The sequence below is a fragment of the Onychostruthus taczanowskii genome, unplaced genomic scaffold (genome assembly GCF_017590055.1).
Source record: "Onychostruthus taczanowskii isolate IOZ18803 unplaced genomic scaffold, ASM1759005v1 scaffold30, whole genome shotgun sequence".
NCBI classification, from domain to species: Eukaryota; Metazoa; Chordata; class Aves; order Passeriformes; family Passeridae; genus Onychostruthus; species Onychostruthus taczanowskii.
Window position 1 is genome coordinate 6,687,186 of NW_024500350.1, and position 24,688 is coordinate 6,711,873.

At 44.8% G+C, this 24,688-nt stretch overlaps 1 protein-coding gene across 5 annotated transcripts in view; it reads right to left on the reverse strand.

Annotated features, from left to right (window-relative positions):
- Nucleotides 1-24,688, reverse strand: part of ABCA5 (ATP binding cassette subfamily A member 5) — a 41,893-nt gene that overhangs the window by 6,414 nt on the left and 10,791 nt on the right. For all 5 annotated transcript variants that reach the window (XR_005953013.1, XM_041409133.1, XM_041409134.1 and 2 more), the window contains 30 exons: nucleotides 24,217-24,375; nucleotides 23,179-23,276; nucleotides 21,531-21,760; nucleotides 20,260-20,401; nucleotides 19,328-19,516; nucleotides 18,945-19,092; nucleotides 17,278-17,446; nucleotides 16,256-16,314; nucleotides 15,686-15,796; nucleotides 15,144-15,319; nucleotides 14,651-14,770; nucleotides 13,754-13,892; nucleotides 13,547-13,637; nucleotides 12,780-12,919; nucleotides 11,211-11,330; nucleotides 9,117-9,318; nucleotides 8,708-8,877; nucleotides 7,520-7,653; nucleotides 6,483-6,620; nucleotides 5,762-5,875; nucleotides 5,358-5,528; nucleotides 3,765-3,878; nucleotides 3,372-3,509; nucleotides 2,493-2,567; nucleotides 1,904-1,995; nucleotides 1,384-1,510; nucleotides 1,192-1,309; nucleotides 1,002-1,093; nucleotides 645-820; nucleotides 22-97 (listed from right to left, as the gene is read on the reverse strand). Coding sequence is in view for 4 of the 5 variants with exons in the window: in XM_041409133.1 (XP_041265067.1) it covers nucleotides 22-97; nucleotides 645-820; nucleotides 1,002-1,093; nucleotides 1,192-1,309; nucleotides 1,384-1,510; nucleotides 1,904-1,995; nucleotides 2,493-2,567; nucleotides 3,372-3,509; nucleotides 3,765-3,878; nucleotides 5,358-5,528; nucleotides 5,762-5,875; nucleotides 6,483-6,620; nucleotides 7,520-7,653; nucleotides 8,708-8,877; nucleotides 9,117-9,318; nucleotides 11,211-11,330; nucleotides 12,780-12,919; nucleotides 13,547-13,637; nucleotides 13,754-13,892; nucleotides 14,651-14,770; nucleotides 15,144-15,319; nucleotides 15,686-15,796; nucleotides 16,256-16,314; nucleotides 17,278-17,446; nucleotides 18,945-19,092; nucleotides 19,328-19,516; nucleotides 20,260-20,401; nucleotides 21,531-21,760; nucleotides 23,179-23,276; nucleotides 24,217-24,375 (4,028 nt within the window). In the remaining variant the exon portion in view is untranslated. The remainder of the gene's footprint in view (nucleotides 1-21; nucleotides 98-644; nucleotides 821-1,001; nucleotides 1,094-1,191; nucleotides 1,310-1,383; nucleotides 1,511-1,903; nucleotides 1,996-2,492; nucleotides 2,568-3,371; nucleotides 3,510-3,764; nucleotides 3,879-5,357; nucleotides 5,529-5,761; nucleotides 5,876-6,482; nucleotides 6,621-7,519; nucleotides 7,654-8,707; nucleotides 8,878-9,116; nucleotides 9,319-11,210; nucleotides 11,331-12,779; nucleotides 12,920-13,546; nucleotides 13,638-13,753; nucleotides 13,893-14,650; nucleotides 14,771-15,143; nucleotides 15,320-15,685; nucleotides 15,797-16,255; nucleotides 16,315-17,277; nucleotides 17,447-18,944; nucleotides 19,093-19,327; nucleotides 19,517-20,259; nucleotides 20,402-21,530; nucleotides 21,761-23,178; nucleotides 23,277-24,216; nucleotides 24,376-24,688) is intronic.

Below are 24,688 nucleotides of genomic sequence, written 5' to 3' on the forward strand. Positions count from 1 at the left end.
TGACCCCAGAGCCCCCCTTACCTTGCGTTTCAGCCCCATGCCCAACTTCTTTGTCGTCTTCTGCAGGTGGTCCTTTAAATCCAGAACACTGGCAATGCTGGGGAGGGAAGGACCGGGTGGGAAAGGTTGGGAGGGGGATGGTTTGGCTTCCCTCTCACCAGAGAATGCAAAACAGCTCCTTTTGAAGAGCTTAGTTAAAAATATTTGTGTATCAAGTTTAAAAAAAAGCAGAGCAAAAAGCAAAATTGGAGCTTCCATACTAAGCCACCTGTCCTGGAGGAGCCTTGGTGACAACAGAAAGAGTTCCAAGCTCAGGATTCCCCATCCTTGCAGCCTCTACAAAGGTCACTGTTAGTACTTTATAACCTTAGAAAAATAACTTTAAAAAAACATATATGAAAATTAAAAATCCCAACTGAATTTTGTGTGGACAAACCTTCATCTCCTCATCTACAAATTTACAGTTGCAGAATTTCAACCAAGTTTAAAACCAAACTTAAATAGAAACAAAAACTGCAGTAGGAAAGGTGAGAAGGGGAAAAAACAAAAAAAAGCCAAAATCCTTCCAAGCAGTAAGGCTGGAGATAAAAAAAGCTAAAGCAACTTCAGTTCAAGCACAAAGATTTCTGTAATGAACTACTCACCGCTTGATGACCTCTTTAACATCAGACTGGCTCATGCCTTTGATAGCACCATAAATCTCAAAGTGCTCCTGCAATGTGATATCTGGCCACAGAGGATTTGTTTGGGGACAGTAGCCCACGAATTTCACAGAGTCATCCTCACTGCTCAGCCCCAAGGAATCATCTCCCATCAGAACCTGTGAGGAAAATGCCCAGACCTTAATTCACAATATTACAAATTTCCAAACTCTTTCTGCATGGTTTTAGCAGAAAACATTTGCATGGTTTTAGCAAAATGCCCTCAGGAGTGCTTGCAATAATAACAATAAAATTGAAATGTAGCTTTGATTTTTTGGGTAACTGTGGCATGGAACATACCTGCCCACTGGTTGGCTCAATCTCTCCAACAAGCATATTAATTAATGTGCTTTTCCCAGCTCCATTGGGTCCCAACAAACCCAGGATTTCTCCTAAAAAGGGACAACACAAACATTGCCCACGAGATCAGATAAATGGTTCCAAGAGTTGTTTTTATAAATCAAACAACAGCAAGCAACTGAACTCCAACCTTTCTTCACACAGAGGGAAACATGTTTGGTTGCCACTTTCTTTATTTTTCTCCCCAGAAGAAATTCCTTCCTTTCATCAAACTCTTTGTGCAGGCTGCTGACCAGGATTGCTGGCATCTGGCAGGGAAGAGGGAGGTGGCTGCAGATCCCAGCAGCTCTGGGGAGCCCCAAATGGGGGGTTTGGGTTTTACCTCCTCGCTCCTGGGGCTGCTCAGGATCTCTTTGACTCTCAGCCTCTCTGCCTTCACATCCTCGTCCTCGTTCTCCTCGTGAGGCACATCTGGGAACTTCCAGGGCTTGGCTTTGGTAAAACATTTCCTAAAAGGGAGGAAAGCAGCACCAGGCCCCTGCTCAGCTCTCAGCTGAGGCTGGCTCAAAGGCATTTCCCAGAGCAGGAGGAGCTCAGGGACTGCCACTGTGTCACCTCCCTGCTGAGCTCTCTGTGGGGGTACAGCCTCCCTGGCTGTGCACTGGGAATGGTAATTCCCTTGTTTTTACATAGGGAATCCTTACAAAATCCCTGATTTTGCAGTGATGTAACTTGAGAGGAAATAAACCCCCCATTTCTGCACTTCAGTAACAATTTCTGATGGGATATAATGAAAGAGATTTTATTCCTCCCACTGCACACCCCAGTTTAACCACCACCAGCACCTTCAAAACCAGTTTCTTTGGACAATGTCTTGGCTAAAAACCATCCAGGAGTCTCACCTGAAGAAGGGATCTTCTCTCACCGTCCTGCCCCCGTTCTTCAGCTCGAAGCAGCGCAGCAGGAACAGCCACACCACACACTGCAGGTAGGGCTGAGGCAGACAGAAACCACCCTGGTCACCCCTGGGCATGCTGGGGTGACCCCACCAGAGTGATGAGTGAAGAAGCTCCAGCCCTGCCCCACCACACAAGTGTTGGTGTTGCCAAGAATATTAAATATATCATTGCATGCTGCTCAGCGGGTCTGAGGAGGCACAACCAAAGGAGTTTGGATTTAAAAGCAATTATTTGGGGTTTTTGTGCAGAGAAGGGGCTGTCCTTGCTCTGGAGCTCTTGCTCCATCAGCAGGGATTCCCATAATAATCAGAATTAACACTGGCAGTGTTAATCAGGCTATGGGGACAGCAGATGTTGAGCTGGTGGGCACAGCAGCTTTCCTGGCTCTGCTTGTGCTGCAGGCTCAGCATCAGAGCAAATCTTTACTGATAAAGATGATGGACAGAAGGGGATCCCAGCAGGAACCACAATTCCCTGCAGCAGATTGGGAATTTTCCCTCTATAAAAACAGAGAATGCAAAGCCATGCTCACAGCCAGAACTGCCACCAGCAGCCGGTCCCAGGGGTCGTGGAATCCCCCACTGTCACTCTGGCCTTTCCATGAGACCTGGGAATTCAGGGAAAGGCATGGTCAGGTAAAGAAACATCTACAGAGACTCCATTTCCTGCACTCTGCTTTCGTCTCATCCAGGCTCTGGTGCTCAAGCACTTCCTGAGCTCTGCAGAGACTCTCCAAAAAAAAAAAAATCCAACAGCTCCATCCAAAGCCTGGGGCTGCTCCTGCTTTCAAGCACCCACTCCCAATCAACCCTCATCCCATCCCTGGCTTTGCTCACTGAGGAACACCTGGTTTTCCTTGGAATGTCACAGAACCAAGGAATGGTTTGAGACCTCAAAACCCCTCCCAATTAACCCTCATCCCATCCCTGGGTTTGCTCACCTGGTTTTCCTTGGAATATCACAGAACCATGGAATGGTTTGGGACCTCAAAGCCTCTCTCATTCCATCCCCTGCTGCTCCCAGCCCTGTCCAGCCTGGCCTTGGGCACTGCCAGGGGTCCAGGGGCAGCCACAGCTGCTATGGGCACCCTCACAGGGAGGAATTTCTTCCCAAAATCCCATCTAACCCTGCTCTCTGTCAGCTTGGAGCATTCCCCCTTGTCCTGTCACTCCACCCCTTGTTTAAAGTGCCTCTCCATCTTTCTTGTAGGCTCCCTCCACTCAGAGAAAGGAAGTTTCATGGAAAACTTGCTGCTTTCCCCATTTTAAAACCAAACCACTTCACTTAATAGGAAAAAGTTGATTTTTCTCCATCTTCACATGTTAAGTGGCTACAGAGGCCAACCCAAAGACACCAACACAACCCCAGCCACCTCCAAGGGCTCTGGAAAGGAGCCCTGCAGTCCCCTTACCTTTATGAAACAAATCAGGCAGCCAATAAGGGGATAAATAGGAATGAAGATGGAGAAGACATAATGCAGGATGGTGGTTACCAGGTAATGGTCCAGGAAAAAGGACACCTCAGTGACAACTGTGCAGAGCAGGGCTGTCTGTAGCAAAGAAAAGGGGGAAAATGTCCATTTTCATCCACTTCAGACTCTCTAAGCATAAGTTAATTAATTTAAGGTATTTTTTCTTAAAGCTTTTATCACTCAGGATATGGCAGTGAGTGAGACATTGGTAAAAAATTCCCATTTTCTGTGCAATAGGGACACACAGCTCCACAAAATAACTGGGATTTTTTGCTGTGGCTTTGGAAATCACCAATCTTCCCACTTATCCCAGCTCCAGGCCAAGTCACTCACCACTGAAAATATAAATGACCAAAATTCCTTCGTGTTCTGGACTTTTTTGAAGGTGAAGGAGACCACGTAGGTGAAGAGCACGACTGAGGGGACGTAACCAATCAGGCAAAAAATCTGCAGAGACAGGAAAGGCTCCTCAGGGAATGTGCAGCAGGAATTTTTATGCATAAGGATCAACTGGAATTACCTCAGTGCGATACAGAACTCTGGATTTATCTTTGTCACTTTATCTGATGTATATTTTGCTGCCTTGGTACACAGAGAATGTGTTATTAAAGACACATATTAAAGAATGTGTGGAGAGGCAAAAACTCCCCCCCACTTCAGCTTCCTTTAAACTCTTTCCCATTTTTATTGTTTTTTTTTTTTTTTTTGTAACGCAGGCTCCCATAAATGCTGACCTCAAGATTCTGCCAAATAGTAAGAACTCCACCATGGCATTTTTGTAGAAATTCAAACAAGGGTAGATAGAAAAGCAGCCCTGCAGCCACATCCCAAACCTGATTAACTCTGGAAAAGCAGCTGGGAAAAGCTGATTCCTCTCAATTCCAACCAGGATCACAGGGAGGCCTGCTCTGAATATCAAAGACATGCAGCCTGGTGGTGTCCTGCACTTAATCCCATTTGCAGCTCTCTGCAGAGATGGGCTCTGCCCAAAGTCACTGTGCCCTTGCCATCAGCAGCAGCTGCCATCACAGCACAGAGCACAAACAGGCTGAGGCAGCAGGAAGAAAGGAGCATTTCCTGGGGAAATCCTGCAGGTTTAAGGATCAACAAGGCTGGAAAAGAGCTCTGAGATGTGAGTCGAGCCTGTGACCAAGCAGAGCCCTCCAGGGACAGAGACTCCAGCACTCCCTGGGCAGCTGTTACTGCTGGGTCAGAGGTGGATCAGAAGGCAAAGTGGTAAAAATTCTGTTTATTTCATCCTCTCTTCTTTTATAGCTTAGTTTGCTACAGGTGGACTTGACTGGTCATTTAATTAATACATTTCACTTGATAGCTTAATTAACAAGGCACCCATTTGTAAACAATCTTATGAGAAAAACAGATTATTGCAAAAACACTACTTGTAGGCTCTTTTTAATATTTGGTTATGATTGTTTATTGTTAGCTCTCTAAAGCTTCTCAGGTCGATTCTGGGAAAACTCATTTAGCTTTCTTTCTCTCTGACCAGGCTGTCACATCCACAGGCAGCCCCTTCTCAATCCCATCCCTCAATTTAACCCCAAGGCCAGTGACCCTGATCCAGCCCAACCACACCCATGGCAGATATTTAAAGCTGACACAGCAGAAATAAAGGAGCATTTCCTTGGAAAACCCTGGTGGTTAAAATCCCCTTCCAGTCCCAACCACCCTTTCTGTGAAGCAGTTCTTCCTGTGTCCAACCCAAACCTGCTTGATTTTATTTTATTTTATTTTATTTATGAATGAAACTCCCAACTTGGAGCCATTTTCCCTATGAAAAACTTCCTGTCTTTGCTCCAGCAGCGTTTTCCTGTGCATCCATGGGGGAAATTCAACTGAATCAGGTAAGGGAAATAAAAGCCTTGCAGAAAAGAAGGCAGCCCTGCTGTCAGCCCGGCCCAGACTCACCACAGCCAGGAACTTGCCCACGTAGAAATAAACGCCGTAGTGGAAGGCAAAGAGGCTGCCAATCATCAGGATGAGGATGAAGAAGAACAGAGGCAGGTCCACCACAGCCTGGCCAGTCCAGTAAGCTGAGGGATAGAGCCCTGCAATCTTCAGCTGGGTGTAAGCCTTGATCTGCAGCAGGGGAAGAGAACACAGAGTTAATCAGGTGTTAATTACAATTAATGTTTTGTGAATCCCCTCCTGTGTTCTGTCATTATTGCCAAGCTTGGCTTGGCACAGAAAAGCTTCTCTCAGATCTGCTCCACCTTTGGCATTGTTTTAAACCCCTCTTTGGGTCTTTCCAAAGAGGAAATCCCAGGATTTTTAAATCCCTGTGCCTCTCTGCATGGACACCTGGGTGTTACCTTGTGGTTTTCTGCATTGTCCATGGCGAAGTAGGGTGGCATCCCAGTGATGATGATCCCCAGTAACACGGCTTCAAAATAGATCTCCAGCCTGAAAATTGTGTCTGGAAGATCCTGGGGTAGAGATCAGATTTATTCAATGCCAGAATGTGACCAAAAAATGCTACATTAGGAGTTGGAACACGGCTGTGAATGCTAAAATGAAAAGTCTTTAGATGTCAAGATCACCTGAGCTGCAGCAGGAGGAAAAACACTTGTGGAAGTTTTGGGAGTATTTAGATGAGGAATAAATAATAACTAAAGAACTTTTCAGAGCATTTATCTCCTGCAGAAGGTCCTCTCCTCTCCCAAAGCCCCTCCAGCTCTGCACAGACCAAGAACTGCAGGCAACCTCCAAAAAACTCATAATGAATTAATTCACAGGACCACGGAATGGTTTGGGTTGGAAAGAACCACGGGGGTCATCCCATCCCAACCCCCAACTCCTTCTACCAGACTGGGGTGCTCCAAGCCCCACTGAACCTTTAATTCCTTCACATCATCCTCTTCCCAAGCCCCGGCAGAGCAAAGTGCCAGCACCTTCCACACCCCAATAAACCCTGCAGGCAGCCCCAGCCAGCTTTTCCCTTGGTTTGTGCGGTGCTCCTGCACTCCCCCTTCCCCCCAGGGATGCTTTGCCCTCTCCCCAGGGTTCCAGGGTGATTTTTTGGGAGCTGCTCACCTGAATCAAGGGGTTGCTCCAGATCTGGATGCTCTCGGTCACGTTCAAACTGCGCAGGAGGAGGTTGCTGGCAATGTTCATCAGAACTGGCAGGGAATGCACCATGGTGCTGTTGAATATGATGTTGAAAACATAATTCTAGGAAGAAAAATACATGCTGCATTAATTCCTCTGCTCTGAGAGGGCTCTCCTTAATTAAACCTGAGCATTGGGATAAATCTTTGCATAACCAAGTGCTTTGCAGGAAGCTCTGGGCTGCTCAGGGTGCTTCTCACACACTGCCTCATTCAGGAAATCAGTCCTGCCTCAGAGAGGGAACTCCTGGGAATAAATTCCCAGCATGTTTCACAGAGCAGTGACAAATGGCACTCCAGACAATTACAGTCTGGGAAACAAAACACATGAGGAGCTGCTCTGGGATGATCCTGCTCATGGGTTTAAAACCAGACAGGCAAAGATGTGCAGGAGCTGCACTGTCACTCTGCTGGCAGCAGTGTCAGGGAGTAAAAATGGGGACAAGAGCCAGAGCTGGCACACTGTGAAGCAGTTCCCTTGCTGGGGATTAAATATGATCCCAAAGTTCAGATATTCCTGTTACCGTGAACACGTACAGCCCAAGAAACTGATTTTTCTTTACACATGAGAGCACCATGGAATTATATTTCTGTCAAATTGTAATTCAGTCAGTATAAATTAAAAAAAAAATCATAAAACATTCCTCTGCCAGGTGTCTTGTGAAGTAGAATATTTCTCCTGACTTTCTGTGTCCTTGTGGGGAAGAAAAGGGGATCACAGTTTGATTGGCTTATTGTGATTGTAATTACATAATTATGTCATTATAATGATTTAATTATAATTATGGAAGAACATGTATTTTGCTAATATTTCCACCCTCTCCTCTTTGCAGCCTCTTGTATAAGCAATATTATAGGCTGTTATTTGATTCCATGACTCCAGAGCTGCTTTTCAGGTGAGAATTTCCCAAAGCAGCCCCAGCAGCTGCTCTTTGGGCACAGCCCAGCCAGTGTGTGTCTTACCTGCCTGGACTGGAGGGCAAACACGTTCAGAGCTGCACTGTGAGGGGCCACTGAGACATAATCACTGTCATTGAACATCTCCCAGAGGATGTTCATGCTCCCCAGGGAGTGCACAATGTCACTGATATCCGACTCTGGGGACAGAAAACAACAGGGAATCATTTAAACTGGAAGAGACCTTCAGGATCATCAAATTAATTTTCCCCCTGTGCTCAGCACTGGTGAGGGCACCCCTCGAGTGCTGTGTCCAGTTCTGGGCCCCCCAGTTTAGGAGGGACATGGAGGGGCTGGAGCAGGTCCAGAGGGGGCAACGAGGCTGAAGAGGGGCTGGGAACACAAACCTCACAAAAGTGAGGAACCACTGAGGGAGCTGGGGGTGCTCAGCCTGGAGCAAAGGAGACTCAGGGTGCCCTCCTCACTCTGCACAGCTCCTGAAAGGTGCCTGTGCTCAGCTGGGGCTGGGCTCTTTCTCCAGCAGCACTGAGACAACCAGAGCACACAGCCTGCAGCTGCACCAAGGGAAATACAGGCTGGATATAAGGAAAAAGTGTTTCACAGAACAGTTCTGGAATGGCTGCCTGGGGAGGTGGTGCAGTCCCCATCCCTGGTGTGTTTAACAAAGCCTGGATGTGGCACTGGGGGCCAGGGTTCAGTTGAGGGGTTGGGGTTGGGTTGGACTCCATGGTCTTTGAGGTCTTTTCCAACCTGGTGACTCTGTGAATTCTGAAATCCAGCCACTCCCCACCCCTAAGCCATGTCCCTGAGTGCCACATCTCCCTGACTTTTAAATCCCTCCTCTTCAGCAGCCTGGAGTATTTTACAAGAATTATCAATGCACAGCTCAAGCAGGTGCTGGTTTCTACTGCCTGGGTTCCTGCTGGGCACTTTTAAAACATCCTCAGTCGAAACAAAAAGGGATTTTCCCTGATGTTTTCCACCAGAATTTCCATGTTGATTTATCTCAATGTTTCTGGCCATTTCTTTCACTTGAATCATCTTCTGACACAGCAAGAACAAGGTCATAGAGCTGGGAGGAGGATCTCCAAATCAAACCCCATGGCACAAACTGACAATTTACCACCCCTGGGCACTTGGAAACTCTTCATCAGGGTTAATACCAAGAAAAAAGTTCATTCTCAACCCCAAAACCTGGGAGAAGGAGAGGTGGAGACAGATCTGCTGCCCCACCTGTGGAGTTCTGCAGCAGGAGCCGACTCCTGTACTTGTGATAGTTCTCTCCAGGCTTCAGCAAGTACAAATCTGGGGAGAGTTTGATAGCAGCTACAGCATTTTTGATGATGTGGTGTATGAAAAACAACAAAATCTGAACTACAAGGAAAATGAGGAAAAGCAACAACCTGAAAGAAATAAAAGTTTGGGGTTTGTTACAATTCAGTGAAAGTCAACCCAGTTTTATGTGCATGCTATTAAAAAAAACCATCTCCCTCACCCCCCAAAAAACCATTTATTGACAGAAATTACAGCTTCACACGTGCTGTTTTTTAAATGAGGAAAAATGAAGGACAGGATGTGCTTTCCCTGGTGCCATTCAGCCAGGTTTTGGGACTCCCACACAAAGGAGGACCCCCATACTCACATAACTCTGACACATTTGTTCTCCCGTTTCAGGCTGAGGAAGTGCACTTTGGCTATGGTGGAAACCTGCTTCTTCCACAGGGCTGAGTTGCTCATGGCTGGTGCCTTGGCCTCGGAGAGCATCAGCAGGCTCTGCTCCATGTCATCCAGGGACTTGGTGTCCATCTCCTCCTGTGCTTGCTGTGAGTGGAACACGCTGTAATCTGAAACGGGGCAGGGAAAACCCAGGGAGGTGATGCCCTGACTGCTGGGGGTGGAAATGGGACAGGAGGGGGAGCCAGGGGCCAGACTCCGTGCTCTTCCTGTTGTCACCTCGCCCATCCCCATCCCCATCCCAATCCTATGCCATTCCATCCCAATCCTATCCCCATCTCAATCCCATCCCTCCCAATCCCCATCCCAACCCAATTCCCATTCCATCCCAATCCTATCCCCATCCCATCCCATCCCATCCCATCCCATCCCATCCCATCCCAATCTCAATCCCATCCTAATCCCATTCCATCCCAATCCTATCCCATCCCCATCCCATTCCAGCCATCCCAATCCCATCCCTCCCCATCCCCATCCCACTGAACCCCAATCCCATCCCCATTCCATGCCATCCCAACCCAATCCCATCCCCATCCATGAATTTAACCCCAAGGCCAGTGACCCTGCTGCAGCCCAACCACACCCATGGCAGACACTTCAAGCTGACACAGCAGAAATAAAGGAGCATTTCCTTGGAAAACCCTGGTGGTTTAAACCCCAGAATGAACAAGGCTGGGAAAGACCTTTGAGATCCTTGTGCCCAGCCTGTAACCAAGCAGACCCTGGCACCAGGGGCCACATCCAGCCCACCAACACCTCCAGGGACAGAGACTGCAGAGGCTCCAGCACCTCCCTGCGCAGCCCCAGTCCCAGTCACCCTTGGGATTTGATGATTCATAATTTTGCCACCAAAAGGTGCAGATTTGCCCCAGTTCCATCCCTTGGCCTGTGTGTGCACCTGCAGATCCAGCTGTTAAATCCTCTTAAACACACACAGAAACTCTGTGCAGTCAGTATAATTAGGGAGCAATTTCCATTCCAGTTACAGAATACATATATTTACTCATACTAATAATTCTGGATCACACAGAAAGCTCCAGAACAATTAGAACAGCTCAAACTATTCAAAACTGACATTAAAAAAACAACTGACTCATTCTGGAGTAATATTAAGCAGTCCCAACTTTTCATATGGACTGAAAGTTAATTTAAAGTGAGACAAGCTGTGCTGCTTCAGCCCTAAGTGCAGCTACTGTTCACACAAAAGGTTGAAAATTAATTTTACCCTGCACATTTATAATTTCTTGAAAGCAAACTCTATTAGGAAAATAAAGGGCATTTTAAAAGGCAAGTAAACTGTAAAGCCAAGCAGTCAGATGTGAGCTGGCTAGATGAAAAATTAATCAGTAAAAAGTTTTTCCCTGGATGCTCCCAGAATCACTCCCCAGCCAATTCTCTGCCTTTTCCTGTGCTGGAACCCTGGTTACTGAGAATTTTAAACTTTCTGTGCTGAGAGATTCTGACCCCCAGGAGAGCACTGCATTTGAGCTGAGGCCATGGAGAAGGCTTCTAAAATTAATTAATAGCACTGAGATTATGAGTGTGTAGCTTAATTAGAAGTCTGTGATATCACAGAGTAAAAACCTTAGAGTGTGGGTTTTTAAAATATAGTAATATATATATAATATTTATTATATATAATATATATATAGTATATATATAAAATATATATATACAGTAATATATATATTAAAATATAGTAATATATATAAAACAAAATAAAAGTTTTAAAGCAGAAGTTACCTGCTTCTTTACCTTCTCCTTTATGAGTTTAAGCAGCGTTTTGAACTGAATATTGAATGTACAATATTGAATGTACAATGTTGAATACTGAGTATTGTATTTGAATGTTTCAACAGCCTGGAACATTGTGAGAACCAAAGGATGCCCAGATGCTGGAGGAGCACCCTGTGAGGGATGTTTTTTCTTTTTCCCTCCTTCTGGCAGTGACAATCCCACAGGAACTGAGGGGAGCCAAGGGGACAGCCCTGCTCCTTCCCACCTGCTTGATCAATCTCTGCCTCGACCTCCAGCTTCAGGTAAACGTCCTCCAGCGTGGTCATGGACACGCCATAGGTGATGACCCCCAGGTGGGAATGGGTGTCCAGGTCAGAGAACAAACCTAGGGAGAGAGGCAGCTCTGAAACTCTGCTCCAGCACCTGCCAAGAGCACTTCAGGCACATCACACACCGCCCTAAACCTCCTGCTTGGTGGGAAAATCAGGAATGTGGGAATGGCAAATAAACCAGAAGGTCATGATTTGAGAACCAAGGTGGAACAGGCTCCTTTTAGCATGAAATTTCAGCCTCTGTGGTCAGGAAATGTGGTTTTGCTGAAGTTGTGCTGCTTCTAAAGACTGTCTCAGCATCCTGAAGCTGCTGGGCTCAAAGTTTCCTCAGGGCAGGTTCAAGGTGAGCTCTCCTGGAAAAATCATATCCAGTACAGCTCATCCTACCTAAATCCCTGCCCAGGCACAAAGGATCTTACAAATGAAATCACTGAGTCATTTTTTGTCTATAAAAATAAGTAATAAACAATATATATATATATATATATATAAGAATTCCCAGGTGTTTAAGGGCAGGTTAACCAGGCAGGAGATGTTGGACAGGGCACAGAGCTTGAAGACCAACATGAGATTCAGAGTGGGAGAACTTCACAGCACCCTGAGGTGAAAAATGTTACTGGGTTTTTGTCAATCCTATGAAATCAGGACTTAAAAAAAAGGAGATTCAGAGCCAAGGTGAGGCTGAAGGGAAATTTAAATGTATAAAATGGGAGGAGCACTTGGATATTTGACAATACTCCTCACCCCTGCACGGTTTTCCTGCCCCAGCTGATAAGGTGTGTTCCCAACCTCAGCTTCTCCCTAAAATAGTTTGGGGGAATTGATTCAATCTCAGCCTTTTTGCAAAGCTCATAAATCATTAACCCCAATGCAACAGGGAAAAAAAGTCTTTATGGAATATCAGCTACATGTTCCCATCAATATTGATGCTCCCTTGGCTTCCCACACAGGATTTATTCCATTTATTTCTGGGAGCAGAGCAAGGAGCCCTGCCCAGGACTGCTCAGATAATTGCTGCCATCTAGTGAAATCCTCCCCTCTGCTCCCTGCTCCCTCTCTCCATGGAATTTCAAGGCAGTCACATGAAGCTCTTTGCAGTTCAGAAGAGTTTGTAGGGTTTTTGTAGGACTGTTGTAGGATTTTTGAAGTATTTGGGGATTTCCTGCATCCTGCTACAGGTCAGCCCTGCTCTTTGGACCCTCTGCAAGAGGAAGGTGATTCTGCAGGACCAGGGGATGCTCAGGTGGAAGGGACTCCTCACCACAGAGGCATCTCCCCAGCCCTTGATGTTGGGCACCCACAACCCTCACACCTCACTGGAAGAGGTGACAAAACCTTCACTCACCTGAGGAAACCCTCCCTGACTCCCCACCAAATAATAATAAATATAAAAACATCAAGGCAGAATTGACACTTTATCACGAACATCAGCCTAAAGCCATGCTTAATAAACACCCCCAGCTGCAATCACTGATCCTTGCAACACAGAACCCCAAAAATACCTGCAAACTTGTCCACGTCCTTGAGAGGGAGGGTGTACACGAGCTGCTCGTGGTTCTGCTGGATCAGGCTGGCTGCAGGGATGTGCTGCCTGATCAGAGACGTGGTGGCCTCTGTGTTGCAATAGGCATCGATGTGCATGCTGGAAAAACAGCAGGAACTGGGGTTTAGAGCTTGGCCTGCTCCTGACACTTCAGTTGTATCATTCTGATTTAGCTTTTCTATGTTTCAGGTTCTGTGCTGCTTTAGTGTGTGGGTCTGGGTTCACATCAGGGGATGGTGAGCTCTGCCCAGAGGAGGGAGACAAAACAATTCCTGCTCCAGCTGGGCACCAAGGACAAATGATCCAAATCTCAGCCCAAGAGCACAAACAACGTGGGCTGGAGAGAGAAAAACAAGCAGGATGGGACTGGATGGGCTAAAGCTGGAATTGGACAATGAACTGCAATCTGCACATGGAGCAGAGCTGATCCCAGGGAGAGACCCCGGGAGCGCTCGTGCATTTTGGGACCATTTTGGTTCATCTTGGGTGCAGCCCTGGCTGGGCTCTTGTGCTGCCCAAGGTGGATGCATGGAGGAGATCCTTTGAATAAATCCCTGCTTTATTTTTTAGCTCTGTCCAGCCTCTGTTCTAGTTCAGCCTTCTCAAGGCATCAATTCAAGGACAAAAGGATCTTTCTGAGGGATGCTTTCTCAGAGATTCCAACAGAAAATAGTAAAAGAGATGCATGATGGCCCCTAAGAGGTACAAAACTGGACACAGGATTACCTCAGGCGGTAGCCAATGCCCCACTTGCTCTTGAGGAAGAGAGAAGAGCCGAGGCATTTCAGCATCCCTTGGGAAATCACAGCTTTACGATCTGGAACGGAAAGTCAGGAAGCTCAAAATGGACAATTTCCTCCCAAACCTCGCTCTGGGTTGCACACCAATGGTAACCCAGGGCTGGGGTTGAAGCTGGGCTGGGGCAGGGCTCACCAGCCAGGATGTCAGCCTCGTCCATGAAGTGGGTGCTGAACACAGTCACACGGTTGGCTTTCCTGCTCCTCAGCAGGTTCCAGACGATGTGGCGGGAGCAGGGATCCATCCCCGCCGTGGGCTCGTCCAGCAGCAAAACCTGGGGGCAAAACCACCAGGGCTGCTCAAAGCCACGGCCCCCGAGCTCAGTAACCCCTCCCCAGCACACCCAGAGGGGTTTGTTTGAAACCAGCCAGTTAATTCCTGTAAAATAGGAAACATCCCAGACTAACAAGGCAGCTTTTGTCACTGTGCTTTGAATACATCCATCTCCCTTGTGACAAATGGAAAAATCCTGTGACAAATTAATGCCACAGCCTGCTGTATTCTGCTTCCAATAGAACTATGTAGTAGAATCACAACTTAGCCATGGGTTCACTCTTTCTGCAGGGGTGGTTAAATGCACACACCTGCTTTGAAACCCCCAGGAAGTGTCACACACACCATTTTTAACCACAGATCTCAAAGCAGTCCCCGTCCTCACAGGCCACAAATTACAGAGCTGCAACACAAAAGATCTCTGGCTCTGCTCCTGCTCCTGCTCCCGGATGGCTTTTAGACGAAAGCATCCAACAATTTCACTGCTGGGGGATAAATGCTACCTGCCAGAAATTACACACAAAACTTGCCACACTATTCATTTGCCAAAGAGATCAAACCCAAGGCTGCTGCCATTACCTGAGCCTCAAGCACAAAGGCTGAGAGATTGAAATGATTGTAATTAAACTATAAACGAAGGAAAAAAAGGTGCTCAAAGGAAAATTTTCTGCATTTTGCACATTAGTTGCTTTTGACAAGAGAGACCAAGCCTTCCATGGATCAGCACTACTGAGCTGAGAATAATTCCATCCCTCTCACCTTGGGGTTCCCAAGAACAGCAACTCCCACTGACAGCCTCCTCTTCTGCCCCCCACTTAATTTTTTGGCTTGATTGTCCCTGATGGGCTGCATCTCCAAATCCAGCAACACCTTCTGTACCTTGAAAACACAAGAAATACATTTTTGTTTTAAAAAAACACCTATAATTTTTTTAAACCAGATTGTTAACAATTAACATTCACATTAACTCCTGCTGGTTCCCAGTGTGTTCTGTATCTGAACTGCACAACCTGCACACAAAGTTTAATGGTGTCTATAACTGGACCTAAATGCCAGATGTAAAACATTTCATGGGCATTTTAATCTTAGAAAAAAACTGAAGGCTTATCCTTGTCTAAATATCTGCCTGTACCTCTTTGTCCACTGAACCACACAGGAATATTTCCCTCCAAAAGGAAAACCCTGCAAGGATATTTTGATCTACAGGTTAAAAACATACATGTAAGACAACACCTCTGGCCAGGTGAGTTACCTCTTGTATCAAATTGTTCTGAGGGATGCCCTTGATGGCAGCAAAGATGGAGAGGTTCTCCTCCACAGTTAAGATGTCAAAGTGGATGTCGGCCTGGGGGCACACCCCCGCGATCTGCCGCACCTCCAGCATCTCGTCGATCTCAGACACCCTGTGCCCGTAGACTGACACAAACCCTAAAGAAATGAACACAAAATCATGCAAGGGTTTGAGCTGGAGTGGGCCTTAAAGTTCATCTCATTCCAACGCCCTGCCATGGGCTGGTATCTCAGGTTGAAAGGTGTGGCTGGGGTGTGTGTTCCATCCCCATCTGTCAGAGCTGGGGCAGTTCTCTGCTGTTCACTGGGCAGGTTCCTTTATCTCTGCTACACAGCTGGAAACTCTCCACTGGAAGCAGCAATCACCAGAGAGGGTTTTACAGCCCTGCCTAGACAGGAATTGCTCTTTCAGACTTTATCCAAAGAAATTCTGGTGCATAACCAGAACAACCACCCAGACTGAGGCCTGGCTGTGAAGCAGGGCAGCCCCAGGGTGGCACTCACCATCAGTGGGAGGGCACAGCCCGCAGAGGATGTTCATCAGCGTCGTCTTCCCCGTGCCGCTGTGGCCCAGCAGCGCCGTGATCTGCCCCTCGTAGATGTCAAAGGACAAATCTGCTCCAGGGCACAGCGAGAGGAGGGGTCAGGGTGGGCTCCTGGCCCCTGAGCCAGCTCCTGCCCCAGGCTCAATCCCAGTGCTCACATTCACACTCTGTCTGGGCACAGGACTGGCCTGGCACGGTCCCACAGCCACCGTGGGGTGGCCACGTCTCAAAGCCACCCAGGGAAAGGAGGTGACAACATCAGGGAGGGGAGATGACATCACTACATGGGCAGTGGGAATTGGGGTGATGCCAGCAGGCTTTCCTTAGGGATGAAGGGCTCATTTTTGGTTTAGACACCACTGTGTGAGAGAGAGAGGACACACACAAGCACGGCTGGCATTGGTGCTCCAGGGCCCCACCCCTCCAAAGAAACCAAAACCCGCCTGAACTGAAACCCAAAAATCACTCAGCAACTCAGCTACTGCTCCTCTGCATCCCACCAGCAGATAAAATGCTGAAATGTTCTTACTTCTGAGTGCCTCCACGGTTTCCCCCTTTTTCATGAATGTTTTCTGAACACAGCTGATTCTGAAAGAAGACACATCATGGCATGAACTATTTCAGCACCTTTACATGTCACTTTCAGTCACCAACACTCAGCAACAATCACAACAAGCCAACCAGACCCAAGTGGCACCAGATGTGTTAAAAACCCATTGAGGCAAGTCAAGAGACAGGACAGACTTTTCTTGGTCACCTTCTAAGGCATTTCCTGTGATGACAAACTGCATTATTTCAAATCTGAGTCTCTTTCACATGGTGGAGCAGTGCTCTAGAGGCTTCCCAAGCTAGGAAAGGGAACAGCTACTCCCCAGCAGTTGCATAACGCAACAGGAGACTCCACAGACATGGCATGGAGAAGAGGTGACAGCAGAATGGACTCCAAAGATGTGATTCCTGACAGCTCTTGGTCAAAATCAGGTACAAGAAAACAGATATTTCTCTTTTCAGGAGAGGTAAAAACCTTCTTTCCAGCCCCGCTGTTTTTCCAAATGAAAAGAACAGACAGTTTATCTAGAGGCACCAAATCAAGGAATGATTTTGGAGGCCTCATCACCCTGAAAATGAGGATGGTGAGTGGATTATGGAGGGTGAGTATTGGGAAAAAAAATGAGAATAAAAGCAAATAAAATTTGCACATGGAAAGATGGCAAGTGAAAATGCTGGAGCTGGTGGAGGGATGATGTGGGAAGAGTTCTGGGTGGGTGAATAATGCAACAACAGCCACCATGTTCTCAGGGGAACATCAGCATTAAAACTGGACCCTGTAGATAATAAAAATACCTTTCAATAGTTAAAAAATCAGCGTGTACCTCATCCATGTCTAAGATTACAACAACAAACCCCTCTCCTTAAGTGATTCATCCTTGGCTCCACAGCCCTGAGGATGGGGGTTTGCTGTGAGCAGGGCTCTGCAATCCACGTGCTGTGTGAGCAGTGCAGAGCCAGGAGTGAAGCACTAGAATCCCGCAGGCAGGGCAGGGGCTGTACCTGATGGCTTCCTTGCCCTGGAATTCTGAAGGCACAGGCTCCACAATCTCACTGAAGCTCAAGCTGCCGTTGACGCTGCTCTCGTACAGCTCCTTGTAGTTCTTCCTGTGCTTTGACCAGAAGGAGGGTTTCATGAAGAAAAAGGGCGTGCGGCGCAGGCCAAACTCCCCTGGGGACAGGACAGAAGGCAACCTGAGCAGCAACCACTATTATATTATATTATATTATATTATATTATATTATACTATATTATACTATATTATATTATACACATCACATCATGTAGTATACTATAATACATTATATAGTATTGTATAGTTATATTATGTAACTATCTATTAGGAATATATTATAAAATATTATAAATATTGTATATAAATATTTATAAACCATAATTAAATTATATGTATTTCAATATATATATTTTTATTTTTATATATAATAAATAGAATAAATTTGTATATTATAAACATATTATATTTATTACATTATTATATATTATATGTATATTATATATAATAATATATTGTATTATGTAATTATATATTACAAATATATTATAAATGTAATATACATGATATTATATATATATAAATATTTATAAATTGTAATTAAATTATATATATTTATATATAAATATGTATGTATAAATATTATATATTATTACATTATATTATTAATTATATTATACTATATCATATTGTATCAGATTATACTATATAATATCATATATAATACAATACAATATCATATAATCATATAGTAATATATAGCTATATTATATAGCTATGTTGTATAGCTATATTGTATAGTGCTGTTATGTTATTAATTTTTTATATTTATTATATATTTATATAATATTATCTTTATAATATATATTATATTATAATTATATTGTATTATATTCTATTACATTAAATATATTCCTCAGCTTTGGGCTTTCAGCACCAACCACAAATATTATATATTATATTATAATATGATATAAACCTCAGCTCTGGGCTTTCAGCTCCTGCCATAGCCAGCCTCCACCTGCTCCTGAGAATTCCATCAGCCAAATTTCCCTTTAAGCCATGATTCCCCATCCCCACTGCTGGCAGGTTTCACTTTTGCTGAGTATTTAAATAAATGTGCAAATTTCCTTCTAGTCCAGAGAAATCCCCAGTGCTGAATGAGCAGTGACTTAAAAGTGGCAGGGAGAAAAGAGAGGGGCTGGAGGTGAACAGAGCTGAGGGGCTTAACCAGCTCTTAATCCCAAGATTAATAACTTTATTCTGTGTTTTAGTCTCAACTTCTTCTGCCACAGGGAGAGATCTAGAAGATGAAGAGCAGTCTTTGATTTCCAGCCCTCCAAGAGGAAATTGGAAAGGCTGAGGTTGCAGTTAACTCAGCAAGGAAGTTTTTCCTCTAGAAAGAGGGGAAAACCAATCTTTTTAAGGCCAGGCCAAAACCCCTCTCAACACCTCACAGTTTTAACAGAATATAAATTATTTCAGCCAGAAATGCAAAATTCAATGTGGAAACAGCATCACCTCCTTTCTCCAGAGAATTTGGGGTTGAGGTTAGGGTTAGGGTTAAGGTTAGGGTTAGGAGGAGATGCCAGCAGCCTGGGGGGCTCAGGATTTCAGGATGATCCTCCCAGTGCCCAGTGTCTGTCAGGAATTTACCTGGGATCACCTGGTCAAGGTAGACAGCTACAAGCAGGTAAAAGATGCTGTCCAGCACCAAGAGAATCAGAGAGATACAGAGAGGGTAAGGACCAGCATTGATGTTTGCAAACGTTGCCCCATCCTCATAATCCTCCAGGTGCATGACCTGCAGGGAAAGATGTCACACACCAAAAAGGCAAAACAGCACAGCGCAAAAAAACCCCCAAAACTTGGCAAAAAACCAAAAATAATGATAAAGTGACTGAGATCACAATGGACACAAAGAATAACAGCTCCTTTACGGCGCTGGATATTAAACTGCTACGAAAATAAAAGCATTTTTTTTAATTAAAAATAAAATATCTATTTTAAACCCCCATCAAGGGCAGGTGGGGATTTACCTGGGCAACACCAATCAAGAAGCTGCACTGACACAAAGGGCTGAGGATCCACACGAAGGATTTGGGGAAATCCTCCAGCAGGACGATGTTGAGGCCCACAAAGCCAAAAACCAGAGTTGCCAGGAACTCCACTATCCCCACGTGCTTGGACTTCTTAAACAGAGGGGTCAGCATCAGGGCAAAGAAAACCTGGGGGCAGAGGGAAAAACAGAGAGGAAAGCACTGTAGTAATAATAATGGCAGTAATAATAATAGTAATAATAGTAATAATATAGAAATTGTGGGGCAAAACTAAGGGAAAATACCATAGTAATAGTAGTAATAATAATAATAATAATAATAATAATAATAATAATAATAATAATAATATTGTATAGAAAAACTAGGGGAAAATACCATAGCTGCCTCTGACAATCATATAATTTATAATAGAATTTTCCTGGTGTAGTCACTACAGCACAAGATTCATGGAATAATTTTCAGCTGGAAAAGTATTTCAAGATCGACTCCAACCATTCTTCTTATCAACTCAGACAAGCAACTGGATACATAAATATATTTATCATGGATTTTTATCATTCTCTGTCAGTTTATTAAGTTCTTAGCATTAAGCTCTGTATTAACAGGAAATGTTTTGAAGAGGATCTGAACTGCAGAATGGTTCTGTGGAGGGTTTAAAACTCAAAACCTGATGATTATAAACTCAGCTTATTTCAGGAGGGAAAAGCATTTTTCATGGTGATGGGTGACACCTGTACAACATCTTAAAAGCAGGAGAAAACCCCAGGAAGGGCTGGGACAGCTCAGATTCCCAGCACTGCTCAACCCTACAGAAACAACAAATATTTTGGCAGGGGAACAAATCAGGTGGGAAGGGAATAAAAGAATCCAAGCACCAGGTGGCTGAGTTTTTCAGGACCAGGAATACTCACAGAGGAGACTCCATAGAGGAAGAAAAGGAGGAATATGACAAAGGCACTGCTCTGGGGGAACAGGGACGAGGCTGTGGCAATCACAGCCATCAGGATGGACATGACAAAAATCAGGCTCACGTAGAGCAGCACCCAGGACAGCCTAGGGAGAAAAAAACAGAAAAATGAATGAATCCCCAGCCACACAAACAGCAAAACCCAGCACTCTTTAATAGCCCACACAGACTTCTACCTCAAGTTAATTTCTAACTCTATGTCTCACTGCACCAAAGGCCAAGTGTGCAATAAAACCTGAATAAAAGAGCTGTTTGTACACAGAACATGAATAAAAGAGCTGTTGTGAACACCCTGGGGTTGTTCTCAGCACACAGCGAGACCCAGGGCAGCTAAAGATGCACAGTCAGGTGATTCACCTTTACTTTTTGCATCATTAATTTCCTGGTATAGGCAAAAGAGGGTAACAGAGTGGTAGGTTTCAATAATTCAAGGACTTCTGTTTAAAATTTAATACAGGCTGCTGGGCAGGGTAATAAAATCCTGCTCTGTTGAAAAACAGAGCTGTGAGTCTGGGAGCAACTCTGACCTCAGCAAACAGGGTGGATTGTGTCCAGGTAGCAAAAAATGACACATTTCCCCTGAAACAGCTAGAAAAAAACCATTCCAACCACTCCAGGTGGCTGTTTCAGTGCAGATGTGAAAACCCTACCAGAAAGGGCAAAGCAAAACCTGTTTTTATCCCCTCAGCTACCAATGATTTCAAATTAACACATCATTTCAGAGAAATATGAAATATTCTATTGCCCAGGCCAATTTTCATCAGGGTGAGGAAACAACTGAAAACCTGTTGCTGAGACTGCTTTGCCACATTCAAATTATAGAGTTGGATTAATTTAATTATGTGCCAGGCTGCAGGTTACCTGATGAGCTTCTAGGAAAGGAGGTAGCGAGCCAAAAATGCTTAAAAACCTCCATAAAACCTCACACTTAATGAGGTTTAATCCCTCTAATCTGGTGTAGCTTTACAGGAATAAATGCAGCAGGATTACTTATTAAAATATTCATATTTTCATGGTACTGCAAGTGTGTCTCTGTTTGATTGTAGAGAATATTTTAATTTTTGATTGTTTTCACTTAAAGACTGAAAAAAATTAAGAACTGGAGGGTGGGATGGAAGAGATTAATTAGAAATAGATTTTAAAATATTTCTTTACATATATTTTCTTTTTTTTTTTTCTTTTATAAGGAGCAGGTTATACCAAACACTCACATACCAGAAGGCAGTGTCATGAAGTCCCAAAATTTTCAAGAACTCCTTCAGCTTCCTCTCCTTTTCTGCCACGATGTGAATTGCCAAATAATACCCAAAGGGGGAGAATGCAATCACCAGGTAAATTAAAATGATTGCACGAGGGAAATTATCAATTTCCACCACTGCAGCCTCTCCCATAACCATGGCTCTGGTCAGATCCAGCTGTTCCCAAACAGAATGATTTGTCTTCAGCTGGAAGGAAGAGGAGGAAAAGTTATTTTGACATTTTTCCTGATTTTTCAGCCCCATCCCAACCACTCCACCCCTGTTGGCAGGGGGAGATGTGGAGAGCCCAAAACCTTCCTGACCCCAAATTCCAGGCCAAAAGCAAGACTGGAAAACACCTGAATGCCTGGGGATAAAATGAGAAAATGTGGAATTACTGTCACTTAAAAAGGTGGAATTTGCTGCCACCATGAGCAGGGTGAGGGGAAGGAAATTGGGAAAAATTGCAGAGCAATAGTGGCAGCAAAATAAGGTAAATTCTGCAGCCCCTGCTTGGAATGGCATTTTGGGGTGAGCATTTGTGTTCTGAGGAGGGTTGTGCTGGATGTTCAGCACCTCTGGGATGCAAATGGAGACAAAAATCCTCATAATCCAACCCAACGGGATTGGGGAAATCCTGGACAAAACATTGCCAAACCCACCCCAAAACTTCTGCCTTCTCATCATATCCCAGCTGAGATTTGAGACACAGCACCTCCCAGGATAAACAGATTGATTAAGGATTAGCAGGCAGCCCCTAGATGTGCCCTTTCTTGGGGTGAGGATGAGATTTTGTGGGATTTTATGGGATTTTCCCAGTGGTACCTGGACAAAACATGGCCAAATCCACAGGGAAACTTCTGCCTTCTCATCAGACCCCAGCTGAGATTTGAGACACAGCATCTCCCAGGACTGACAAGCAGATTAAGGAGCCCAGGCAGCCCCTGGATGTGTCATTTTTGGGGTAAGGATGGGATTTTATGGGATTTTCCCAGTGGTACCTGAACAAAACAGTCTGGACAAAGTATGGCCAAACTCACCCCAAAACTTCTGCCTTCTCATCATATCCCTGCTGGGATTTGGCACAGCATCTCCCAGGACTGACAGGCAGATTAAGCAGCCCTTCCTTGGGGTGAGGATGGGATTTAATGGGATTTAGTGGGATTTTCACAGAATTCACAGAATGACCAGGTTGGAAGAGACCTTCAAGACCATGGAGTCCAACCCAGCCCCAGCCCCTCAACTGAAGCCTGGCCCCCAGTGCCACATCCAGGCTTTGTTAAACACACCAGGGATGGGGACTGCACCACCTCCCCGGGCAGCCATTCCAGAACTTTATCCCCCTTTCTGTGACACACTTTTTCCTGCTATCCAACCTGTATTTCCCTTGGTGCAGCTGCAGGCTGTGTGCTCTGGTTGTGTCAGTGCTGCTGGAGAAAGAGCCCAGCCCCAGCTGAGCACAGGCACCTTTCAGGAGCTGTGCAGAGTGAGGAGGGCACCCCTGAGTCTCCTTTGCTCCAGGCTGAGCACCCCCAGCTCCCTCAGTGGTTCCTCACAGGGTCTGTGCTCCCAGCCCTATTTGATGGGATTTGATGGGATTTTGGGGGGTTTTGGGGGTTTCTCACCTGGATGATGGCAGCATCGATGCACGCCTGCAGGGCTGTGAAGCCCGAGCTCCAGTAGGTCACTGACTCGCAGCTCTCCCGCAGGCTGGAGCACGTGGCTGCAGGGAAAACAGGGAACAATCATCTTCAGGAGCCCTTCCGTGCCACAATTCCAGGTTAAAATCCCAAAAAATAAAGTTACAGCTGCCTCACTCCCTGGTAACAGCACCAACAACCCCCACAAAACAATACATGCCACACCAAGATAACCCCCCCTCAAAAACAGAAAATATGGGATGATTTTCCAGCTCATTCCCCTGCAGGTTTACCTCTGGATTATTATTACTATCTGGATTCACTATTAAATAGGGAATAATCATCTTCAGGAGCCCTTCCATGCCACAATTCCATGTTAAAATCTCAAAAAATTGAGTTACAGCTGCCCCGCTCCTGGAGAACAGCACCAACAAACCCCACAAACCAATATACGCTACACCAAGCCAAAAAAAACCCAAAAATGAAAATCTGGGATGACTCTGCAGCTTATTCCCCTGCAGGTTCATCTCTGGATTCCTATTGATATCTTGATTTGCTCTTAAATAGGAAATCATCATCTTCAGGAGCTCTTCCAAGGCAGGCCATTCCATGTTAAAATCCCAAAAAATAGAGTTACAGCTGCTCCACTCCCTGATAACAGCAACAACAACCCCCACAAACACAACACCAGGCCAGAAAAAAGCCAAAAAAGGAAAATATGGGATGATTTTCCAGCTTGTTCCACTGCAGATTTACCTCTAGGTAGTAATTACTATTATTAGTATAGTAATAGTAATTACTATTACTATCTGGATTTATTATTAAATAGGGAATAATCATCTTCAGAAGCCCTTCCATGCCACAATTCCATGTTAAAATCTCAAAAAATTGAGTTACAGCTGCCCCGCTCCTGGAGAACAGCACCAACAAACCCCACAAACCAATATACGCTACACCAAGCCAAAAAATCCCCAAAAATGAAAATCTGGGAAGACTTTGCAGCTCATTGCCCCGCAGGTTTACCTCTGGACTCCGTGTAGATGGAGGACATGGCGATGGAGTCGCGGAACCTCAGCTGGTAGGACATGGAGTCCTTGAACACCACTCCCACAAAGTTGGAGGGTTTGAAAAAACTCGCCTCTTCCAGCTCCTCCTCACTCAGATACTCCTCAGTGATGAGCCCTGGGAGGATTCAAATACAAATGCAAAAAAAAAAAACCACAAAAAACAATACAAATTATAATATAAAATATAAAAATATAAATATACTATAAATATCAATACAAATACAAACTTACAGTAAATACAATAAATATTAAATACATAACAGAGTATAACAGACTAGTGTATAGTATAATATAATATATAAATTATAATGTAAATATAAAATATAAATATAATATAGTAAAAATATAAATCCACTGTAAATATAAATGAAAATATAAATGCAAATATAAAATTATAGTAAATATATTAAATATTAATGGTATAATAG